A 19,181-nucleotide genomic window follows, 5' to 3' on the forward strand; every position below is an offset into this window, starting at 1 on the left:
CGAATTAACTCACTTTCCTAGGAATAATATTAACACTGGATTTCGTGCTTCGAGCTAGAAAATTGACCGAATAAAATTTATTTTTCGTAATAATACTCTTTCATTGTCGTCACGTTTGATCGATTTCATTCGAAAAAAGACGTGTAGCATATGTCTATGACTCTCGTTTCGCAATAAGGTGCGCGTAAAATTCGAGGCGCGTCGCAGGAGGAAGGAGAGGGGGGGGGGGCAGGCACGACGTATCTCTGTCAATATTGTCCCTTCTGCCCTTTTTCCCCCGTGCGGGAAGGGGTTCATCGTTGAGCCATTGTTTGGCCAAGAATTTTAAAAGCATTAACGCGCTCTTCAAACAGTCGACGTTCGGAAATATAAAGAAACAGTGGCTGGCCCGGGGGTGTGGAGCAGGGTGCGGAGCGCGGGCGAAAATCGTGGATGGAATCACGTGTTTATCGACGCGAGGTTGAACGGGGTTGAAGTGTCAATCAGTCGTGCTACGAGAGGCCAAATATTTGCCCCGCCAATTATTCCAGTTCGACACGCGAGCCGACGGAAATGGCGAGGAAATATTTCGTTTCCTCCGTTTCCAATTTTATTTATCGCGTCGCGACAATTTTCCCCAATTATTATTACATGGCGAAAACTACGCGAAACGCACAGGTCTCTCGAGGGGAATCGATTTTCCTCCACCCTCCCGTGCGCGGCGTATCCGAAAGGGAGGGAGGAGGGCGGAAGCGGGAAGAAAAAGTTTCGAACGCTTCCGACACCCTCCCCGCTTTGCCTCAATTAATGCGCGCTAACGTTATTAATTAATGCTGAGCGGCCGTGAAACGAACGCCTCCACGGGGTGGGAAGGGAAAAAGGGTGGACGACGAGGATTCCTCGACGACGAGACCATCTCTCGTCCCCCTCTCTCGTCGATCCGTCGAAATGGAACCACCCTCGTCTTAACTTGGACAACATCAGAGAGGCTGCCAGGTCTGCCGATATTATCTGGAAGGAGAGCGCTCGAGAATATTATGTACGTGCGTGGTGGGCACACACCTCCTCCCTCCTCCCCGAACCCGGTGTATCGAGGGCCCCGGCTACTTTAACCGTACTCGAGCGTGGGCTCTCGAGTATCTACAGAGAGAAGGCGCGTCCTACCCAACTATCCTCAGTGTCGACTACTGCTAATCGAATTATCGATCCCTGTCTCCTCTCTCTCTCTCTCTCAGAGAATATTAGATTTTCGACGAATTTCAATGCGGGACGCGAGGCGGGCTTCTTTCGCATTCCTGCGAGCTTTGTCGCGCTTCCAACTCGTGGAAAATATAATTTTGTCACTGGTGTTTGCTTTAGTTTTTGAACGATTTTTCTTAGCATCGGAGTATTTTCGATCGATGCTTAACTTTTTGGGGGTTAAACGTTTCGTTTAGATGGAGAAATTTGGTCGGTTTTGATTTCTGTGTATCAGGTGGATCGTTGTAAAGTTGAGAATTGGAATTATACTTTGAAATTACAAGTGTTATCATTTTTTTTAAATACGTATTAAAAAAAATCTTCGTTTTCATCCTCGCACAATTAGTTTCTCGAAAACTTGTATCCCAAAAATCTTGCAAAAATCTTAAACCATAACATTAAGAAAATACAATTGCACGGAATGATTAACCTTTACCCTTAAGATACTTCTAAAATCTTTCGAAAGACGGTTCACGACGATGAAATAACAAAATTTCGATACAACTACGCGAACCCTCTCGCCCCTCCTCCTCGCGAGATGAAACCGCGATTTCCATTTAATAGAAACTGCCAGGCCAACTTAACAGGAGGAACACGAGAGCCACGTATTATTTTCGCTTAGTGGACAGCGGCAGACATTCTATTTCCACGTGTTCCCACGTGTAGTGATAAATCGTGAAAACGTATCCTAGAGAGAGAGGGGAGGGAGGAAGCACTTAGGAAGCGCGAGCAACATGTATATGAGGGCATCACGTGCGTTTCGAGCCACGTTTCCCCGGATGGAAAAAAGAGGAGAGAAAGAAAACCTGGAGACGGTTTTCAGAAGAGAAAAACGTGGAAGAGAGATTCCAATATATGCCTCGCGACTCGGAACGGCTGTGCATGGGAATGCGTTCGAGTCCTTGATTGTGCTTCGAAAGCATATTTTTCTCCTACTTCCGATATTGCGACGGCGAGCTCTTGTCTCTTTGTAACTGGCTGCGCCATTCCCTCCTCTCCTTCTTCGTCTCGGCATCTGTTTCCACGCAGGGGGAGGGGGATGAAAGATGTATTTTTCGGTGACGCGTGCCCGTTTCGAGAGAGAGAGAGAGATTGTCCGTTGTCGCGTTGAATCGCGTATCACTCCCCTCCCAATCGGAGAATGCATGCAACTTCCGCCGATGGGGGAATATATATCACGCGTGCACGGAAAACAGCTATCCGACCGACCGAATTGCGGCTCTATCGCGGCCGAGTTTGCGCCTGTCTCTCTCGCGACCAACTTCCGCCGTTCGAAATATTTCCGCCTCGAAATATCCGCTGGGACCCACGTCCCACGTGCGAGCTGGAGTTATTAAAATTTGGCCTCGATGGGAGAAAATAAAAAAAAAGGGGAGGGAAGGAAAGAAAGACAAACAGGTTTGAAATAGAGCATAGTGTACACATATATATCTAACCAAGTAGTTTGGTTGTTTCAGGTGATGCATCACTGTCGCGACGAGCGCGTGAACGAATCGACTGGCAAATCGACCGACCGATCGCCGAGTATAATGCCCGCGTAACGAGCGGCATTATAACCAAGACCGGAAGAGAGGGAAGAACGGAAGCTCGAGCGGGGCGAAAAGGAAGAGGCTGCGACTGTGGCAAAAATCTTAAAGCGCCACGCTACCTACCTAGACGATATATCGAGGATATATCGCGTGCACGAGGGGTTGGATCGATGATCGACGAGTAGCGGGGACGGAGAGGCGAGAAAACTGGTAAATGAGTTTGGCCGTACCGCGTCGGGTGTTGGAGGAAGCGTCCGCTGGTCTCCGCGGAGGCAAGGGCCACGTACCCGCGTACCGTGGGTACGGTAGGAACTAGGGAGAAGACGATCGTCAAGATAAAGTCAGTGGGAGCGGTGATCCAGGATGCGCGGGAACGGGTGGTGCCGTTAGTGGTGTCAAACGGCTCGTCGGAGGGGCGCGTGGAACGGGGAGGGGGCCACGAGCACGGCCCCCTGCAAAAGGGCCCGGTGGATGGTGGTGTAGCTCGCGAGCAGCCATCGTCGGCGGTGGTACCCGGTGCTGGTCGCGGCGACTCGCGGATCGGCACGCGCGTGGATCGTCGTGACGCGGATCGTCGCGAGAGGATCGAGCGGTGCGGGGAGGGCGTTGGCGCGACGGATGCCGGTCGAGGGGCTGGCCCGGCCACGGTGGACACGGAGCAGTCGAGTCGGGGTGTAATCGTCGGGGGATCGAAAGGCCGCGAGGCGTCGAGGGTCGAGGATCGAGGCGGTGGCGCGGCATCGTCGAGCGAGACGCCCGTGTTGGTCCACCAGTGGCGCGATCAGGAGGCGGCAGCGTTGGATCTGCATTTGATAGGGGGGGAGAGCGGTGGGCCGGAGGTGGTCCGTTCGAAGCGGGCGAGGAACGGTTGCTCGTCCGAGAGCGGGCTCGTAGGCGAGGCGCTGTTGGAGAGGAGGGGGGTGTGCTCGGCGCAAAGGCACGGTAGATCGTCGAGCGGCGGGATTTCGGGGAGGCATCACGCGGAGAACGCGCGTAGGTGCACCGCAGCCGCCGCCGCCGCCGCCGCGACCACCGCCGCGACCAACCGATCGTGCCGGGTTCATGGTCGAAGGAGGGATCGGTCACGGGGAAAAGCGACGGAACAGCGACACCCGGCTGAGAATACGCGGGATTTGACGTCGAACGAGTACGAGTGTTCCGTGATACGATTGGAACAGGATCCTATCCTCGAGCCGGTGAGGATACTCGGTTGCCCGCCGAGCGAGGGGTTGGAGATCTCCTCGTTCTTGGAGCCGGCCCCGAGTTACGTTTACCAGGGCATCAACGTCGGTCGGCTGGCGGGGAACGAGGCGGCCTGCTTCAGCCTCTACGACCCGAACAATATTCTGCCGAAGAGCCGCGCTGGGAGCATCGCGAAGATCCTCGAGGGGCCTAATCGTGCCGTGAAGGACATTAACCGGAAGGTGTTGGCGATGGCGCGTGCCATGACGCCGGCCTGGTCGCTGCGTTTGCTCGGCGTCAGCTGCGGTTCCGTGGTCTGCGCCTGGGGACTCTTGCTGATATTGTCCGTGCTGGGCGGTGGCGCCTCTCACGGTACCGCCCTCGGTAGCTTCGGCCTCGGAAGTTTGTCGGGTGCGATGGAGGACATGAACAGTGCCAGATGCCCGTGGTTGTGCACGTGTACCGGACAGGAGGTCGACTGCTCTCATCGTGGCCTCACGCAGATTCCCGGGGACCTGGTCACGTTTCTCGTCGCTGAAAAACTGTGAGTCTTTACATTTTCACCTTTCTTGCTTTTTTCTTTTTTCTTTTTATTTTTATTTTTTTTATTTTTTTTTTTTTTTTTTGCTTTCTGCGATAAAGGATTTGACACGTCTTTTCCAATTTTCGAAAGTAGCTTTATCTTTATCTTTGCACGATCGATCCTCTTCTAGTTAGTTTCAAGTGGATGTGTAAATGGATATGTGGCCGGAATGAAAAACTTTTTTCTTTTTTTTAGCAGAGAAACATCTGGTCGCACTTTTAAAAAAAAGTTTACGAATAATTATGAGAATTGTTACTCTATTTTATCCCCTTCTTTCTCTTTGATGTGCACACATTTGAATCTGTGCACGCATTTTATTCGCTCGTTGAGAGAGAGAAGGAGAAACTATTCGAGCGACGGTAAAACTTGAAATGTTATCGAGAATCGGAAAGCGATATTTGTCGTAACGAAGATCAAAGCCTCGCTCGCGATAAATTTTCCTTGAAAATTTAACGGGACAAGTCGATTATCTCAGATAAATTGCCCATCTTTCGAGCAACCCTTTCAACCGTAATCTTCAAAATAGACGCTTTATCGAACTCCTAATCCACCCTGCCGCCCACGAGATAAATTAAAAGGCAGGCGGACATATTGACAACGGTGCAATAACCGGGAGCAAGTAGCGCGGTTGATCGTCGAAGCATTCAGAAAAATGGGGCTGTTCCGGCCCACTTAACCTGAAAATTATCCGCGAAACTCTCTTTTGTCGGGGTTGCATTAGTCGATTGGAAAAGAACGATGTGCCACATACTCGCGATAATCGAGCCCTCCCCCTCTCCGTAACCGTTCCTGCTAGCCTTTCATCGACGATTCCTTCGATTATTTTTCCAAGATATATCATAGGATCATCTCGATAATCCTTTTAACCATCATTTCACCTCCCTTTGTTTTAATGTAAACTCCAATTTATGATTTTAATCGTGGGACGCGATATTATTATTACTATTATTATTATTATTTTTATTATTAGTGATTTCTCCTCGTGAAATTAGAAATCCAATTGGATGGATTTCCTTTAATACAAGATACCATTCCACGGATCAAAATTGATATAATACGTAAGGATTACCATTATTAACGAAGCGAAGATTCATTATCGTTCGAAGGCTCGATTTTAAAAATTTGATAGAACTCGAGTTAATGAAGAAAAAAAGAAAAAAAAAAAGAAAAAATCCAAGAAAAATTGGATTCGATTCCGCGATTCGAGCTTCGTTGAAGATAAACCGTTCGAAATGATTCTTTGTTCCAATTTAATTACCGATTGACCGCCTTAATTCGGACGACCCTTTACAACTAACGGATTACATTTCGACAACCTCTCCCATTTGTCTCTTGGATCGAATTTATCGCGCAAGAAACGCGGTAATTTAAACGAAATTGCTTTCGGTCGAACGTCGATACGCGAGAAGGGGAAAAGAGAGAGAGAGAGAGCCCGTGGAAGAGAAGGATTGAACGATCGGTCGTTAAGCGGCGTGCATATTTCCTCGGAGATGTGGCCACGCGGTAGGAACACCGGTTTAATAGTTTTGCATTTCCTCGGTGGCCCGAGTGGCGCAATAAAGAACGCAACGAGCGCGATAAAACGCGTTACAACGCGGCCGAAGCGCGGTGGAATAAAACGTCACGAAGAATCCACGAAGAAATTCGAGGAGGTTTTTATCGATGAGAAGAACGACGTGTCCGACGATTTCCCGAAAATTATTTTATATCCCGTCGTCGAAACAAAATCGATCGATTAGTTTTTTCAAAAAAAAAAAAAAAAAAAGAAAAAAAAAAGAAAAGTATTGGGATATCGATTTTTCGAAATCGACCAAGGGCCAAGGGATTATCGAATTATCGTTCCTTTAATTCAATAAAATTCTATCCAAAAATGATTAAAGGCGGAAGTGGAGGATCATAGTGGAGGCGTCCATTGATAACGCTTAAGAATCCTCGAGAAGTTCTCGAGGAGTTCTCTCGTCGGTATCGATCTTTTGCGACGCTGTCGAGTAATTGATGGTTATGAATTAGACGTGTTACGTATACGTGTCGGGGGAGCGTGGTTGTGTTGGAAGAATGGGCCTAGTGTTGGTAAATGGATAAAACGACAAGCAGCGAAATGATCTATCAAACGAGAGCGTGGCTTCTTGCCTCGTTGTTGCTCTCTTTCTTTTCCTTCTGCTTTGAGTTAACGATCAACCTGATGTAACAGATGTCCATTAATGACGATTGATCAGCATACGATTAATATACCATTGATCGAACCGAGGGACATCGCGATTAGCTTTCTGATCGATGGCGATTTATTTCTTCTTCTCTTCGGTATTTGTGAAAGGATTCTTTCTAATTTTCATTGGAAAGTTTAGATTTTAAAATTTACGATAATATTTTCATCTTATAGAAAATATAGTATATAATAAATTTACGATAATATTTTCATCTTATAGAAAATATAGTATATAATAATTTTTCAACGAAGTAAAGTTCTAATCTTTTCAAGGGACTTGGATTAAAACAAAGAAAGACAATTCAAAAACGGATAAAAAAAAAAAAAGAATGTATAAAGCGATATAGAATCATTCTTTTTTTTTTTTTTTTTAACATGATCTCATGTGTACAGCGTTCTCTAATCAACGTTTTATATTGCTCAAACAGTGAAAGATCACATGTATAGATAACGTCAGACAGTAAATCAAGCATGAAAGAACATTAAAGATTATCTCATTTATAAAAGCATGTCGAACCATTGAATACATTTTAGAAAGTCATTAACGTGTTTCTCTTATTTCCACTCCGGAAATATACCGGTCGTTATTTTAATTTCGCTGTACACATAGTAGCCACATCATTAATTCTATAAAAATACATCTATACATCTACTTCTTCTTCTTCTTCTTCTTCTTCTTTTTTTTTTTTTAAATTCTCGCTAATAAATTTAATGTTCCATTCGAGCAAATCTGATCGTATCGTGTTTCACAATTCTTCGATTGATCCTTTATGATTTCTTTTCAAACAACAAGAATATTTATCTCTGCTTGTATCCGTGCAATTTTGTTAATGAACGTCTTATCCGACTCATTGAGTTACATTTCAAATTCATTCCTCCCTCAGGATTTTACAAGAAAAAAGGTAGTATCAAGTATTTCGTATTGCGATCGTATTCCTTTTACGAAACGAAACTTTCGAGAAAATGAAAAATTATAATTGTAATTTCTTCTCATCAAACCACGTGGCAATATACGCGGCAAGGAAAATCGAATTTGGGCGCGATTTCCAAATCACAAGGATTAATTAACTTCGGTCCTTCGTCTTTTCTCCAAGAATTTCTATCTTATTCTCTCGCATCCGGTCGACGTCAAGATAATTAGGGATCGATCACATCTGGCTATTCGTTAACCCCCGTCTAAATCTGCGGTTTCGCGGACAGCTAAACAGTTTCGCGTTGTGCACACGGGTGCATCGATCACCAAATTTCCAAACCGGATCTTTGCAATTTGCTTTCGATCCTCGCTCGTTCGATTCCTCACTTCGGTTACTTCGGTTAGATTCGTTTGGATTTCGTTTCATTTCATTTTCCAATATCCCGGTGGTGTTATTGGATCTGTTTGATATATATTTTTAAAGAAATTTTTTTGGCGGTATCTATTGTTCATTCGATCGTCACTGATGCATCATAGAAATTTCAACGTTTATGAACAATGTATTACGAGATAGGATTCGTCGATTGATCTTTGAAAAAAAGTCGAGGAAAAAAGATCTTTGAAAAAAAAGAGGAAAAATTCTTGGATGAATCAATTATTTATAAATATTTTATAACTATTTAACAAAAGTCAAATTATAGAAACAAACATTTTTTTATTTTATATTTCTGTCTCGTGTTTTATGTGTGAAATATTTAAATAAATTTTAGGCAAATGAGTAAGACGATAGTATGAATGTATATATTTCTCTGTATATGTATATATTAAATGTATATATTAAATTCGTTTAATGTATCGGAATCCCCATCGGTTAAGAAAGTTTACAAACGATAACTATACACAAGTTCGAGTTTGTTTATACGAAGCCACGTTATCCCCACCACGGGCAGATTGCCAGTGATTCCGAAAATAGCGAAGCGGACAGACGTCTAATCGATCATAAGCAGAAGGAACTCGTAACGTGACGAAATGAAAAGTGTTCGTCGAATATTTCAATTATCTCAATTGTTAAACACGATATTGCTAATCTAATTTTAGACCCAAATCAAACCAAATTATACAAATCGTTATAATTCGAACTATCCTAAATCATTTCAAATAAAATGAATCTTCACATCAATGTTGGATAAATTTTATCTTTAGAGATGTTTAATAAAAGCATTGGAAAATAATTATACTATCTTGTCATCAAAATATGTATATATTTTCAGTTTGTAAAATTAAAAAGATTTCTTCTATTGAATAAAATTTTCTATTCCGATTTAAACGAATCATTTATAAAATTTACATAGCTCTCAATAATTAAGAATCATTGTTTGCACGCACAGTTAATCACATTTATCCAAAGATTGCTCGTTCTTCTCGAAGATTCATTTTATGAAACATCCGTCGAGCAAACAGCAGCAAATCGAGTATCGGTTCCTCCTAAATCTTTCCCGCTAAAAACACAACCCCTTTCCCCCTCGAAACGAGGGAGTGCCACGAGGGAACTGCTTATGATTTTTCGATTAGGCTGTGCAAACAGTAGCACGTCTCTCTGAAAACAATCGTAACATCCCGAGTTAAGTGTTTGAGGAAGCTCCATGTTTTTCCAAGTAACGTCTACGAGTCGTCGGCCTACATTTCCTCTTCGAACGCATCTTCTCTACACATTTTTTTCGTCCCTTGGTGAATATCCAACGTTCCACGTGTACGTACCCTAAAGATCGATTTTTCTCTCCATACGAAAATTCCATTAACCTGTTGTTAATCGAGCGAACGTTATTGATTTCTTTTCAAAAATCATTATTTCAACAATCGAAATCTAATCGATACCCAAATATATAATTTTCGCGGATTGATTTCTTTACATTTTTCTCTTACATTTAGTACCCCCCTCTCGTTTCATTCTATCTCAATCTTATATAACGTTCATCGATCTGAAAAATGAATAACGAATAAACGTTCCCTTTATCCTCGAGATAAGCGAATGATGCAAAAGGTACTTTAAAAATAAGTTGCATAGCATGGTAACGGGTTAAAAAATTAAAACGTTCATCCCTCCCTCCCTCCCTCCCCCTCGTCTGAAACCTTCATCCGGTTGAAGATCCTTCTCGCGAGGAGGCTTAATAAAATTCATCAGAGCCGATAAGCAAGCTAATGATCCAAGTTAATCCGATTTAAGCAGGTTCAAAGGAGGAAGGCGCGCCTCGATTATCCTTCCACCTCCTGACACGGCGACAGCGGGAGGTGGGGATGTGGGGGCGAACGAACGATCTCGAACGTCCGCCGATTTCTTTTCCTTCCTTTTCCTTCCACCCCTTCTTCCTTCCACTCTCTCTCTCTCAGCTCCACCCTCCACCCTCATCAGGCGGAATTGTAATTAAATTTTTTTCGTCGCGATGTCCCGTGGCTGGCGACGCGTGAAATCGAGGGGCCACTGCGGATTCCTCGAGTGCGAACGCGGTAGCCCGCACAGTGCTTGCTCGCGTGAAACTGCCAACATCCCTTCCGAAAACCCGCGAAAAACACGCGGAAAACGGAGGCAGATGTTTTTTTTTTCTCCTCCCCCTCTTGTGCGTGTTTCTTTTTTTCTTTCTTTCTTTCCTTCTCTCTCTCTTTTTTTTTGTCGCTCGACAAACGAAACTGTCGTTTCGTCACATTTCACCGTCGAATTCCATTGGATCTCTCCGTGTTTTCCTCTCCTAGTTTCGATACCCCTCGCGATTCAGTTTCACTGGTGTTTTCGTTGGGGATAGAATTTGTTTTTTATTTTATCCGGTTATTTATTTAATGTTTCGACACGAATTGCTTTTCGATGAGTCCCGTCCCGGTCGTTCAGTTTTTCTGCTTCGTGGATGGATTTCTTTTTTTTTTAGTAAAGAAAAGCGCGTAGAGAGATTATTTTATTTGAACCCGTCGGTGCTAATTTCCAGATCGTTTGATTTTCAAAAAAAATATTTATCGAAACGAGAGATGGCGGGTGATCGGGCTCGGCTCGATAGCGTCTAATCGCCAAGGAGGAGCCAAGGAATTGTGAATCATCCGTACGGCGGTTTTCATCTCGCAGCTATTTCCCTCCAGCCATGCATAATACGCGCGGAGGTTGTATACCGAGCCGTTGCTGCATTCGGTTGCCGCAGAACCGGAGGAACGGTCGGCTAACCGCAAATATTTTACACCGCCTTCGAGTCTCGCGGTTCGTTTAGCCAACGTGTTTTGTCCGTGCCACCCTCCCCGTGGGATTCGAATTCCGTGCACGCGCCCCAACGATACGTTGTCTAATCGTGTCGTTTCGTCTTAGATTTCCCTCGCCTCCTTTGGATGGACTCGTTTCTTTCTTTCGAGTTCGCGATTCTTCCGTTTGTCTTTCTTTTTGATCGGGTTGATTTAGAAAGAGATGGTAGATTGTGCGAGAAATTTTTCGAGAAATTGTTTAGAGAGTTGGCTTTTACTATTGGTTTTAGGAAAGATTAAAGTTGTATTTCTTTGGATAGAAATCGTGGCGATGTTAATTATTTTTGATTTTTATACGCGAGTCACTTTTTTCTTTTTTCATAATAAATATTCTCTTCGTATCGCAATGAAAAATGTACATTCATTCTATATTACGTGTCCATTGTTAAAAATTATCCAATCGTACGCATTAAAAAGTACAATATAAGTTATTGGAAACCAGTTGGTCGACTAGGAGAGCCCCAAGCGAAGGAAGACGGATCGGATAGATATGTTTGATCAAACTCGTTCAAATCGTCTCCGCGCGAATCGTGTAATTATCGTGTTCCGTGCGTGAAATCGCGTCGATAATCGTGTCGATCTCTCTCTACGATTTCGCCTCTTGCTCCTGGTGAACGTCGAAAAATATATTTTTCAAAGCCCGTCAACTCGGTTGAATCTTTGGCCTCGCGGGATTACAACCACGGACAGGTTATAATTAATTAATTCACCGATCTATAATTAAGTCGATGATAAACGGCGCGTCCGCGCGATGATTAGCATTATTATTTATAATAACACGGCGAGCTGTCGCGCGTAACGTAGCCTCTGAGCGTGTGCACCACCAAAGGACGATTAATCACTGCTCAAACAACAATTACGACCGATTAAGCGTCTCGTAATTAGTATCATTTCTGTTGGCTAGATCTGTTCCCGGGGAGGTGATTAAGATGCTCAGCTTGGGTGGAGGATTTTTCTTTTGAAAAATCTTTCTCTTTTTCCTCGTCGGATCTTCTAAAGTGGAAAAGCCTTTCTGTCAAAATACGAATTCGTGTGTTTTGCATGCGCGAGATAAATTTTGAATCCATTGGGGTAACGATAAAATCATTTTTATTGAAATGAACCGTACGTATCGATTCATCGTGACGCAGTTTATTTCGAAGAAGATTAATATATGCGATTCTAAAGAAGTTTATCTCGAAACGATTAAACCCCTTTCTCGAAGAGAATCGAAAGCGTATTGAAATCAGCGATTAAGGTCTTTGCGCAAATTCTGAAGGAAGGGTTCTCGCAAGTATCTCGACGTACCAAAATTACGTCAGATTCGAGGCAAAAGTGGCTTCGAATTTGCTTGCTGGCAAAATTCCGAACTGCATTTCGTCAAAGGTAAATCTTAATGAGAAGGTTCGCGTGGTTTCTCTTTGAAGAACGCGTGTAATGACAGCGAGGAATAATCGACCGGATAATCGTGGTTATGGAATATAAATTAAAAATTATTCACGCCACGTTAAATGTACGTATTATTAAATCGTCTCGAATCCATCGATTCCACTCTTGTTAAGAAAAATTCTTAATTTTATCATTTTAAGATTCAAGGATAATGTTTAAGGAAATAGATAATTTTGTACGGGAAGAAATATCGATTTATATTTAAAAGACAGAGTGGAATAAATCATTCGAATATTATACGAACATCCCCGACTTGCAAAGATTTTAGAAACTGCGAAAGATACCGGAAGTCTGTTCAGCACACGTGAATCTATTCCGAACGAGTGGATCCCCGGCAATCCAACAGAAGTTTCAGACACGAGAAGATGCACGCTACAACGGTTGCGTAGTACGCGCTAAAGTACAGAGTATATACGATAGAATCAAAGAGGAAGTTTGCCTCTGTTCGTCGAAGTTAGGGGCAGAGAGTGGAGCAATGCAAGAGCAACTGTAGAGGCAAAGAGAGAATCAAGATAATTGCAATGCTCGTGCATATGCAGCGCGTACCCCGTAAGACCATCGAAACAACAACCCTTCCCCGTCCGTTCATCAAAGAATCCCGAAACTCTCGTAAATCTTTTATAACCGTCTCGAAACACGACGCGTGTTTCAAAATGGCCGACACGCGTTTCTCGAGCGCCCGAGATATACACGTTAAATATATTTTATTCGAACACGTCTCACGAATTTTCTCATAAATAATCCGATATATATATATATATATATATCGTGTAAAAATCTGCCACGATACACGACGTTCCTCCTCCTCCTCCTCCTCCTTCTCGAAGGCTCGCTCGTTGTCTCTCGCCGATCGATTCGCGAAATCGCCTGGAATCCTGTGTACGACGCGTTCTCCCCGCAACACAAGAGAGAAGGAAGCCTGTGTACACCGTCTAGCGCAACACCCCCGCCCAGTCGGGGTTTTCTTTTATTGTTGTCTGTTTGGAGCATACCTACGAGTGCACTTTCATCGAGAGAGACCCGGCGAAAACTTCCATTAGACGGTCGCGGTAGCCTCCATTGGAATTCAGGAAAGGGTGTCGATATGTCTGGCCCGCACGATTTTCTACCTGAGCCTCTGGCCCCGCTCTATCCCGATGCTGAAATTAATGGTTTTTTTCTCGACGTGAGAGTGCGCGAGAGAGTCAAACAAAGAATTATCGTGACCGAACTGGAGGGGGTGCAGGAGGGGAGGGCCGCATTTTTTCACGTTACGGGAAGTTTTAAAGTCGTCGGGATTTCTTTGAAATATCGTCAACCGGGTAGGTAGGTCCGATCCTTTTTTTCCTTCTCTATATTCTAATTTTTTCTATATTCCATCGAGCTTCCTCTATCGACATTATTTTTCAATTTTCACCCTCTTCCTTTAGGACGTTTCTTACCACACGGCTTCTGCTTTCAACGCGTTGTTCACTAATTCAGTTTCCTCTTCGTTTTTCCTCTTCAGAGGAAAATTATTCCAAATTTATCTTAACAAAGGAACGCGTGCGGTCAGAGAAAAAGAGAAAAGCGGTCCCTGGAAGAAGGAAGTCGCACAGCGTTTATTCCCACCCCTTCTCCCCTTTTTTCTCGGATCTACGCACAATGGACACCCGCCGGGAGCACGGGACCGCTCTCTTCGCAGAGGAATACGCAGGGCCCTGCGGTATTAATGGAGCATCGCCGGCCAGGTGGCAAGCACGGACGCGTGACCGCGCATCGGCCGCCGAAATTTCCGAATTTTTCGCGGAATTATTCAGCGTTTACCCGCGTCCATGCCCCCTTTTATGCGGGGGCACGTTTTAAAATCACGCCCGATCGCGGCGTGGCTCTGCGTCCCCTTTTTCTATCTGCTCATTTCATCGATTCGGCCGTTTGGACGCACGATGCGAAACACGCGTGCCGCGATGGACACCGATATCATTCGGTGGCTGAAAGGGGGTGGAGGAGGGCAGGGAGGGGAGTTTTTTCGACGACGTTGTTTACGGGCGAACGTGGCGGCCGTGACACGAGGAAGAGCGGAGGAACGGTGGTTGCGGGGGTCACATCGGAGGGTGTTCTCGAGGATGAGTTGTGCCGAGTCGTGGCCGAGGCGAAGAATCTAGAAACGGGAGATGAACAGATACGCTTAATGAAATATGAATATCGTGTACGCGAGATAAAAAAGTGGACCATGTATAATTCATGATTCCTCCCCCACCCGATATCGTTTCGTTGAGGCTGTTGGGGTGGTTGATAAAATGGGAAAGATATATGTTTCAACGTACGTATAAACTTTTGCCTGATTAATGATCCGGTGAAAAGGGTGATTAATAAAGGGGAATTGCTTTCCTCAATTGTTTCTAATCGCGCTTAAAAAATTCACGAGCGAACGAGCATTCGTTGCGCCATCATTCCCGTACCAATTTGTGTATATTACGTGTTATTACAACCACTCCTTTCGAACACAAAGACGAATACATCCAGGTTATCCAACGATCGAAACGAAACATCATGGTGCGACCGAGCGGAAACATTTTCCGGGGCCGGTGTTTGGGCTGTCGTTAACGTTTCCCCCGGATTAGCCCCGGCCGATAATCTCGTAAAATGTGCCGCTCTAACCGTTCCGCCACCCTTCAACAGGTTCTCCCCCCTCCAATTGAAAATCCGAAATCTGGACGACGGTGAAACGGGTTCCGCGCTCGCGCCCCCTTCCCTCTCCGCATGGCCGCGTAATCCTCTGACAATGGCCCCTCTAAACGGAGATTTGTCCGCTGACAGAGGCGCCCTTATGCTCCTCCATCGACGTCCTTTCACTAAATCGACCCGTGCCCCGCCACCCGTGAACCCTCTCCCCCCATAATTCTGATTTATCGCCGATTTCACGTAAACTCGGGCCCACGAAACTCGCCCATTACGCCGATCTGTTCTTTGGCGGTCCGTTAAGGGTATATATATATATAATACGTAATCGTAATCCGCGCGGGCAGAGGAGAATCCGCGGCGGAAGCGGAGAGAAGGCGATTGTTCGGGAGAGGGAACGAAGATTTGGAGAAGGTTCTCCTTCGGGATTCGATTATTTAGGAAATCGTGTTTGAAACTTTCTTCCTTCTTTTGGAAATTTACTCCCCTTTTAAAGAGACCCACAAAAGAATTTCTAATACTCGATTAGAAGACCCAACGAATCAGGAGGATAAATACCTTGCTCTTTCGATGGAAGAATCCACGTGCTCGCGAATCTTCAAACACGTTTCGAAGAAAGAAAGGACGAGTCATTCCCACGACTCGAAGAAACCCATCCACTTGGACCCCGCCTGGCACAAGAATACGAGAAAGACCAAGAATCCCGACTTATCGACGAGACGGTTAAGGACTACGCCCTCGAAATTCACTCGAGAAGAGTAAATACACACCGTCTTTACGAAACCGTGGACGAGGCACCAGCGTCGTTCTCCAACTCGGAGATAAATCCGCGCAGCGAGGCCCCTTTGATCGCAAGTTTTGGCGCGCGGCGCGTGTCGCGAGAGGTGGGCCGTTCCTCCTCGAACGGATGGATCCCTCCCTCCCCTCCGTATCCGGAATCATCCCGGCGGAGGAGCGTAAATAACCGTGGAAAGAGGTAGGCAGGGTAGGTAGATGATGTAGAACATCGCGGTTTTCACCGCCCCTGGACTTTCGGCCCTTGTCCTCGACCCCGGGGGGGCGTCCGCCTCGACGCGCATGAATCACTCGTTTCATGCAAATGAAAGAGGCGCGCGCGGGGGTGGACGGACGCGACTTTCAAAAGATCGTAAGTGTCGAGGAGGAGGAGGAGGAGGAGGAGGAGGGATTTTTGGCGAGGGAGGGAATCGTTTTTTCCGCGGGGGCCGGCGAAGGCCACGTATGCGCGAGGCGAAAATGTTGCGGTTGCTTCGAAATTTATTACGTTGCCGGGTTACATGGAACACGCCACACGGATGAACACGCGGTTCGAGCGAGTTTAAGAGCAAGTTTTTCGATACCAGACGAATTTTCGAGCGCTCTAACGGTTTAATCGGCTGTACTTGAGATTCGAAATACGAAAATTGTTGAGAAATTTGGAAATCGAGACGGGTAAAAATTCCATTCTGTTCGTAATTTCGGAGAAAATTTATAAAAGATCGAAATACGATCCGATCACAATTTTTTTAACATTCTTAAATTGAACAACCTACCACGCTTCCGATAGTTCCATTATTCCATTATTAATCGCATCAAGCTAACCTGGAACCTGGTGCAAAACTTGGGATAAAGAAGATCCTCTCTACATCCTCTGAAAAAAAAAAAAAAGTCTTTATAGGAAAAGAAAAAGGGGTCGAGAAACGTTTAAGAGAGTCGTGGAAAGGAACATTTCCATATCCGTTTTTCCTGCCTTTTCCACCACCGTCTTCGTTCCACCGTCCTCCAGGCCGAACGTTTAAATTATTTCTCTCTCCCCTTCCCTCCATGCCTGACACCATTAACATTTATATTGCCCCCGTTTTCCCGATTTCTTCGGTCGGTGCTCCACATTTTTCGGACAATGAAGACCGCCCGCGGTTCGCCGCGCGAGATTCCACGCTCGAAAGGTTCCAGGTGCTATTATTATTATTATTATTATTATTATTATTATTATTCGCGCGAATCAACACAAGTGCCACGAGCAGCTGGGGGGAGGGAGGGACGTCCACCGTGTGAATTTGACCAGGTTGACACGGGGGGAGGAGGGGAGTGCAGGGGGAAGGGAATTTCGAGATCGATCGAATGAGAACTGTTGACCCCTGAAACGAGCCACGATTACGCCGCACGATCGCTCTTTGTACCTCGAAACCTCTTCTCGAAGCTCTCCTTTGTCAGGCGACAAGAACGTTTCCCTTTTTTTCTTTTCTTATTGGACCACGGCTCGTTCCTTCTCTCGTTACTATAATATACGGGGCAGCTTCTTTGTATTTATCGGTCTGTATTTAAAAGACTTTTTAAAATCCTTCATTGTTCCCGCGCTCGAAGCGAGTCGTTAGAGGCTCTGTTTCTTCCTCGTCTCGCGAAGAATTTTATTTTCATTCGTTCTTTGATGTAGGGATGTAATAAAAAACGTTGAGCAATTTCCAATGCATACGAGGAAGGAAGAATGACGTTTGCGTTTTTGCAAAAATATCACACGAAATAAGTGACATGGTAAATTCCCCGAAATAAATAATATAAAATTCGTCTCGTTCCCACGAGCGTACGCATCTCTATTTTAAGGACAAGTCTTGAAATCCCATCAAGAGACGAAGAACGAAAACCCATCAACCATCTAACCAACTAAATATACGAAAATTCGACGAGATCCTTCGCCGAAGGATGAGAAACACGGACGTTAAAGAGCTGCCAACCATCCTCGCCCAAATCTCTCGCCCATTAATCCAACGGCGAAGAATCATCGGGTATCTTAAAATCCGTCTCGAGCGGAAGAGTGGTTCCGGTTTCCTCGAGATTTCAACGTCTTCTCATCGCGATGTTTTAACCGACGTGTTGTCGTTCCTTTATTTTTCGAGGCGAGTGGAGTCGCCGTCGAGCGACGATGCGCGGGCATTCGAGGCCCGCGACGCGAATAAGATTTATGCGGGCGGCAGAGGAAGAAGAAAATAAGGGCACGCGCGACGATATTAGAGGATCGAACGGCAGAGGATGACAGGGCAGGAAGAGGAGGAGGAGGAGGAGGAGAGGGCGAGGAATGAAAGGGAAGTGGGAAGCATCGAGAGGGCGGGCAAACAAAATACAAAACGTATATATCTTTGGCGTCTGTCAAAACAAGAGATCCGCCCGGTCCTCGCGAGAGAGGCGGCTTTCCGGGCGGATCTCGTCTCGTCGTTTTTTCTTCTCTCTCTCTCTCTCTCTCTCTTTTTTTTTTTTCGAAACTGGAAACGAATCGACGAAGGCTAACTCGAACGGTGTTTGATAGTAATGTTTTTTTGACAGTTTGTCAGGGGGAGAGGAATTTGTCGAAATTTTCTCTTCCTTTCTTTTCTTTCCTTTCGACTGTCGGGGAAAGAACGATTTGGACAGGCTTCGGGGAACTGGATACAGGCGGGTATTTCGAGGAGAGGAGATATTGTGTACTTAAGTAGATCTCGAGACGGCGATCATGAGTATGGAGTTGAAAGAAAAGTTTCTTACTTAGTTTGGGGGGAAAAGTTGGTCCCTTCTCGTTTATGCTAACCCGTCCTCCGGATCGAATCTCGCTTCTTTGAAATTTTTTTTTGAATTTTAATTTAACGATTACGAACAAATTGTTCGTTCTCTCTTCTTTTTCTTTTTTCTTTTCTTTTCTTTTTTTTTTTTTTTTTTGTAAAGGTTTTGAATTCGTACAAGGTATAACTATTTAACTTAATGATTATTTTAATTATTATTTTTTTCGAGAAAAAGATTAAGAAATAATTAGAGTAGCCACGTGGTTCGTTTTGTGTGTACAATATACAATCTGATTATCACGTGACGAATAATTTATCGAAAGAAAAACTAATTTACTTACCGCTGTAATAAGTAAATAATAATAGGTTTAGACACGTTATATTACCAAAATGAATCGAGAACAACTTTCTCAATCGTTTATCGTTTTTGTTAAAATAAATTCGCCAAATTGTAAAATAAACGTTCGATTTTCCAATTGCAAAGAATCCAGTTACGTCAAATATTTTTATTCAAATATAAAATAACTTGAAGCTTTGTCGAATACACATGAGCGTTCGCACAGAAATGAATTTTTTTTTTTCTGATACCAAAAGAGTTGATTTTATTTCACGTACATAAATGTACGTATAAAATTGAAGGATACGATTTTTTCTTTTTTTTTTTTTTTTTTTTTTTTTT

At 44.6% G+C, this 19,181-nt stretch overlaps 1 protein-coding gene across 3 annotated transcripts in view; it reads left to right on the forward strand.

Moving 5' to 3' along the window:
• Positions 1-2,975: 2,975 nt before the first annotated feature.
• The window catches only part of LOC122718568 (protein slit), a 475,302-nt gene continuing 459,096 nt past the window's right edge, over positions 2,976-19,181 (forward strand). For all 3 annotated transcript variants that reach the window (XM_043943704.1, XM_043943705.1, XM_043943706.1), the window contains exon 1: positions 2,976-4,473. In XM_043943704.1, coding sequence (XP_043799639.1) covers positions 4,181-4,473 — 293 coding nt within the window. In that variant the 5' untranslated portion in view covers positions 2,976-4,180. The remainder of the gene's footprint in view (positions 4,474-19,181) is intronic.

Source organism: Apis laboriosa, unplaced genomic scaffold (genome assembly GCF_014066325.1).
Source record: "Apis laboriosa isolate Shangri-la unplaced genomic scaffold, ASM1406632v1 scaffold64_cov150, whole genome shotgun sequence".
Lineage (NCBI taxonomy): Eukaryota > Metazoa > Arthropoda > Insecta > Hymenoptera > Apidae > Apis > Apis laboriosa.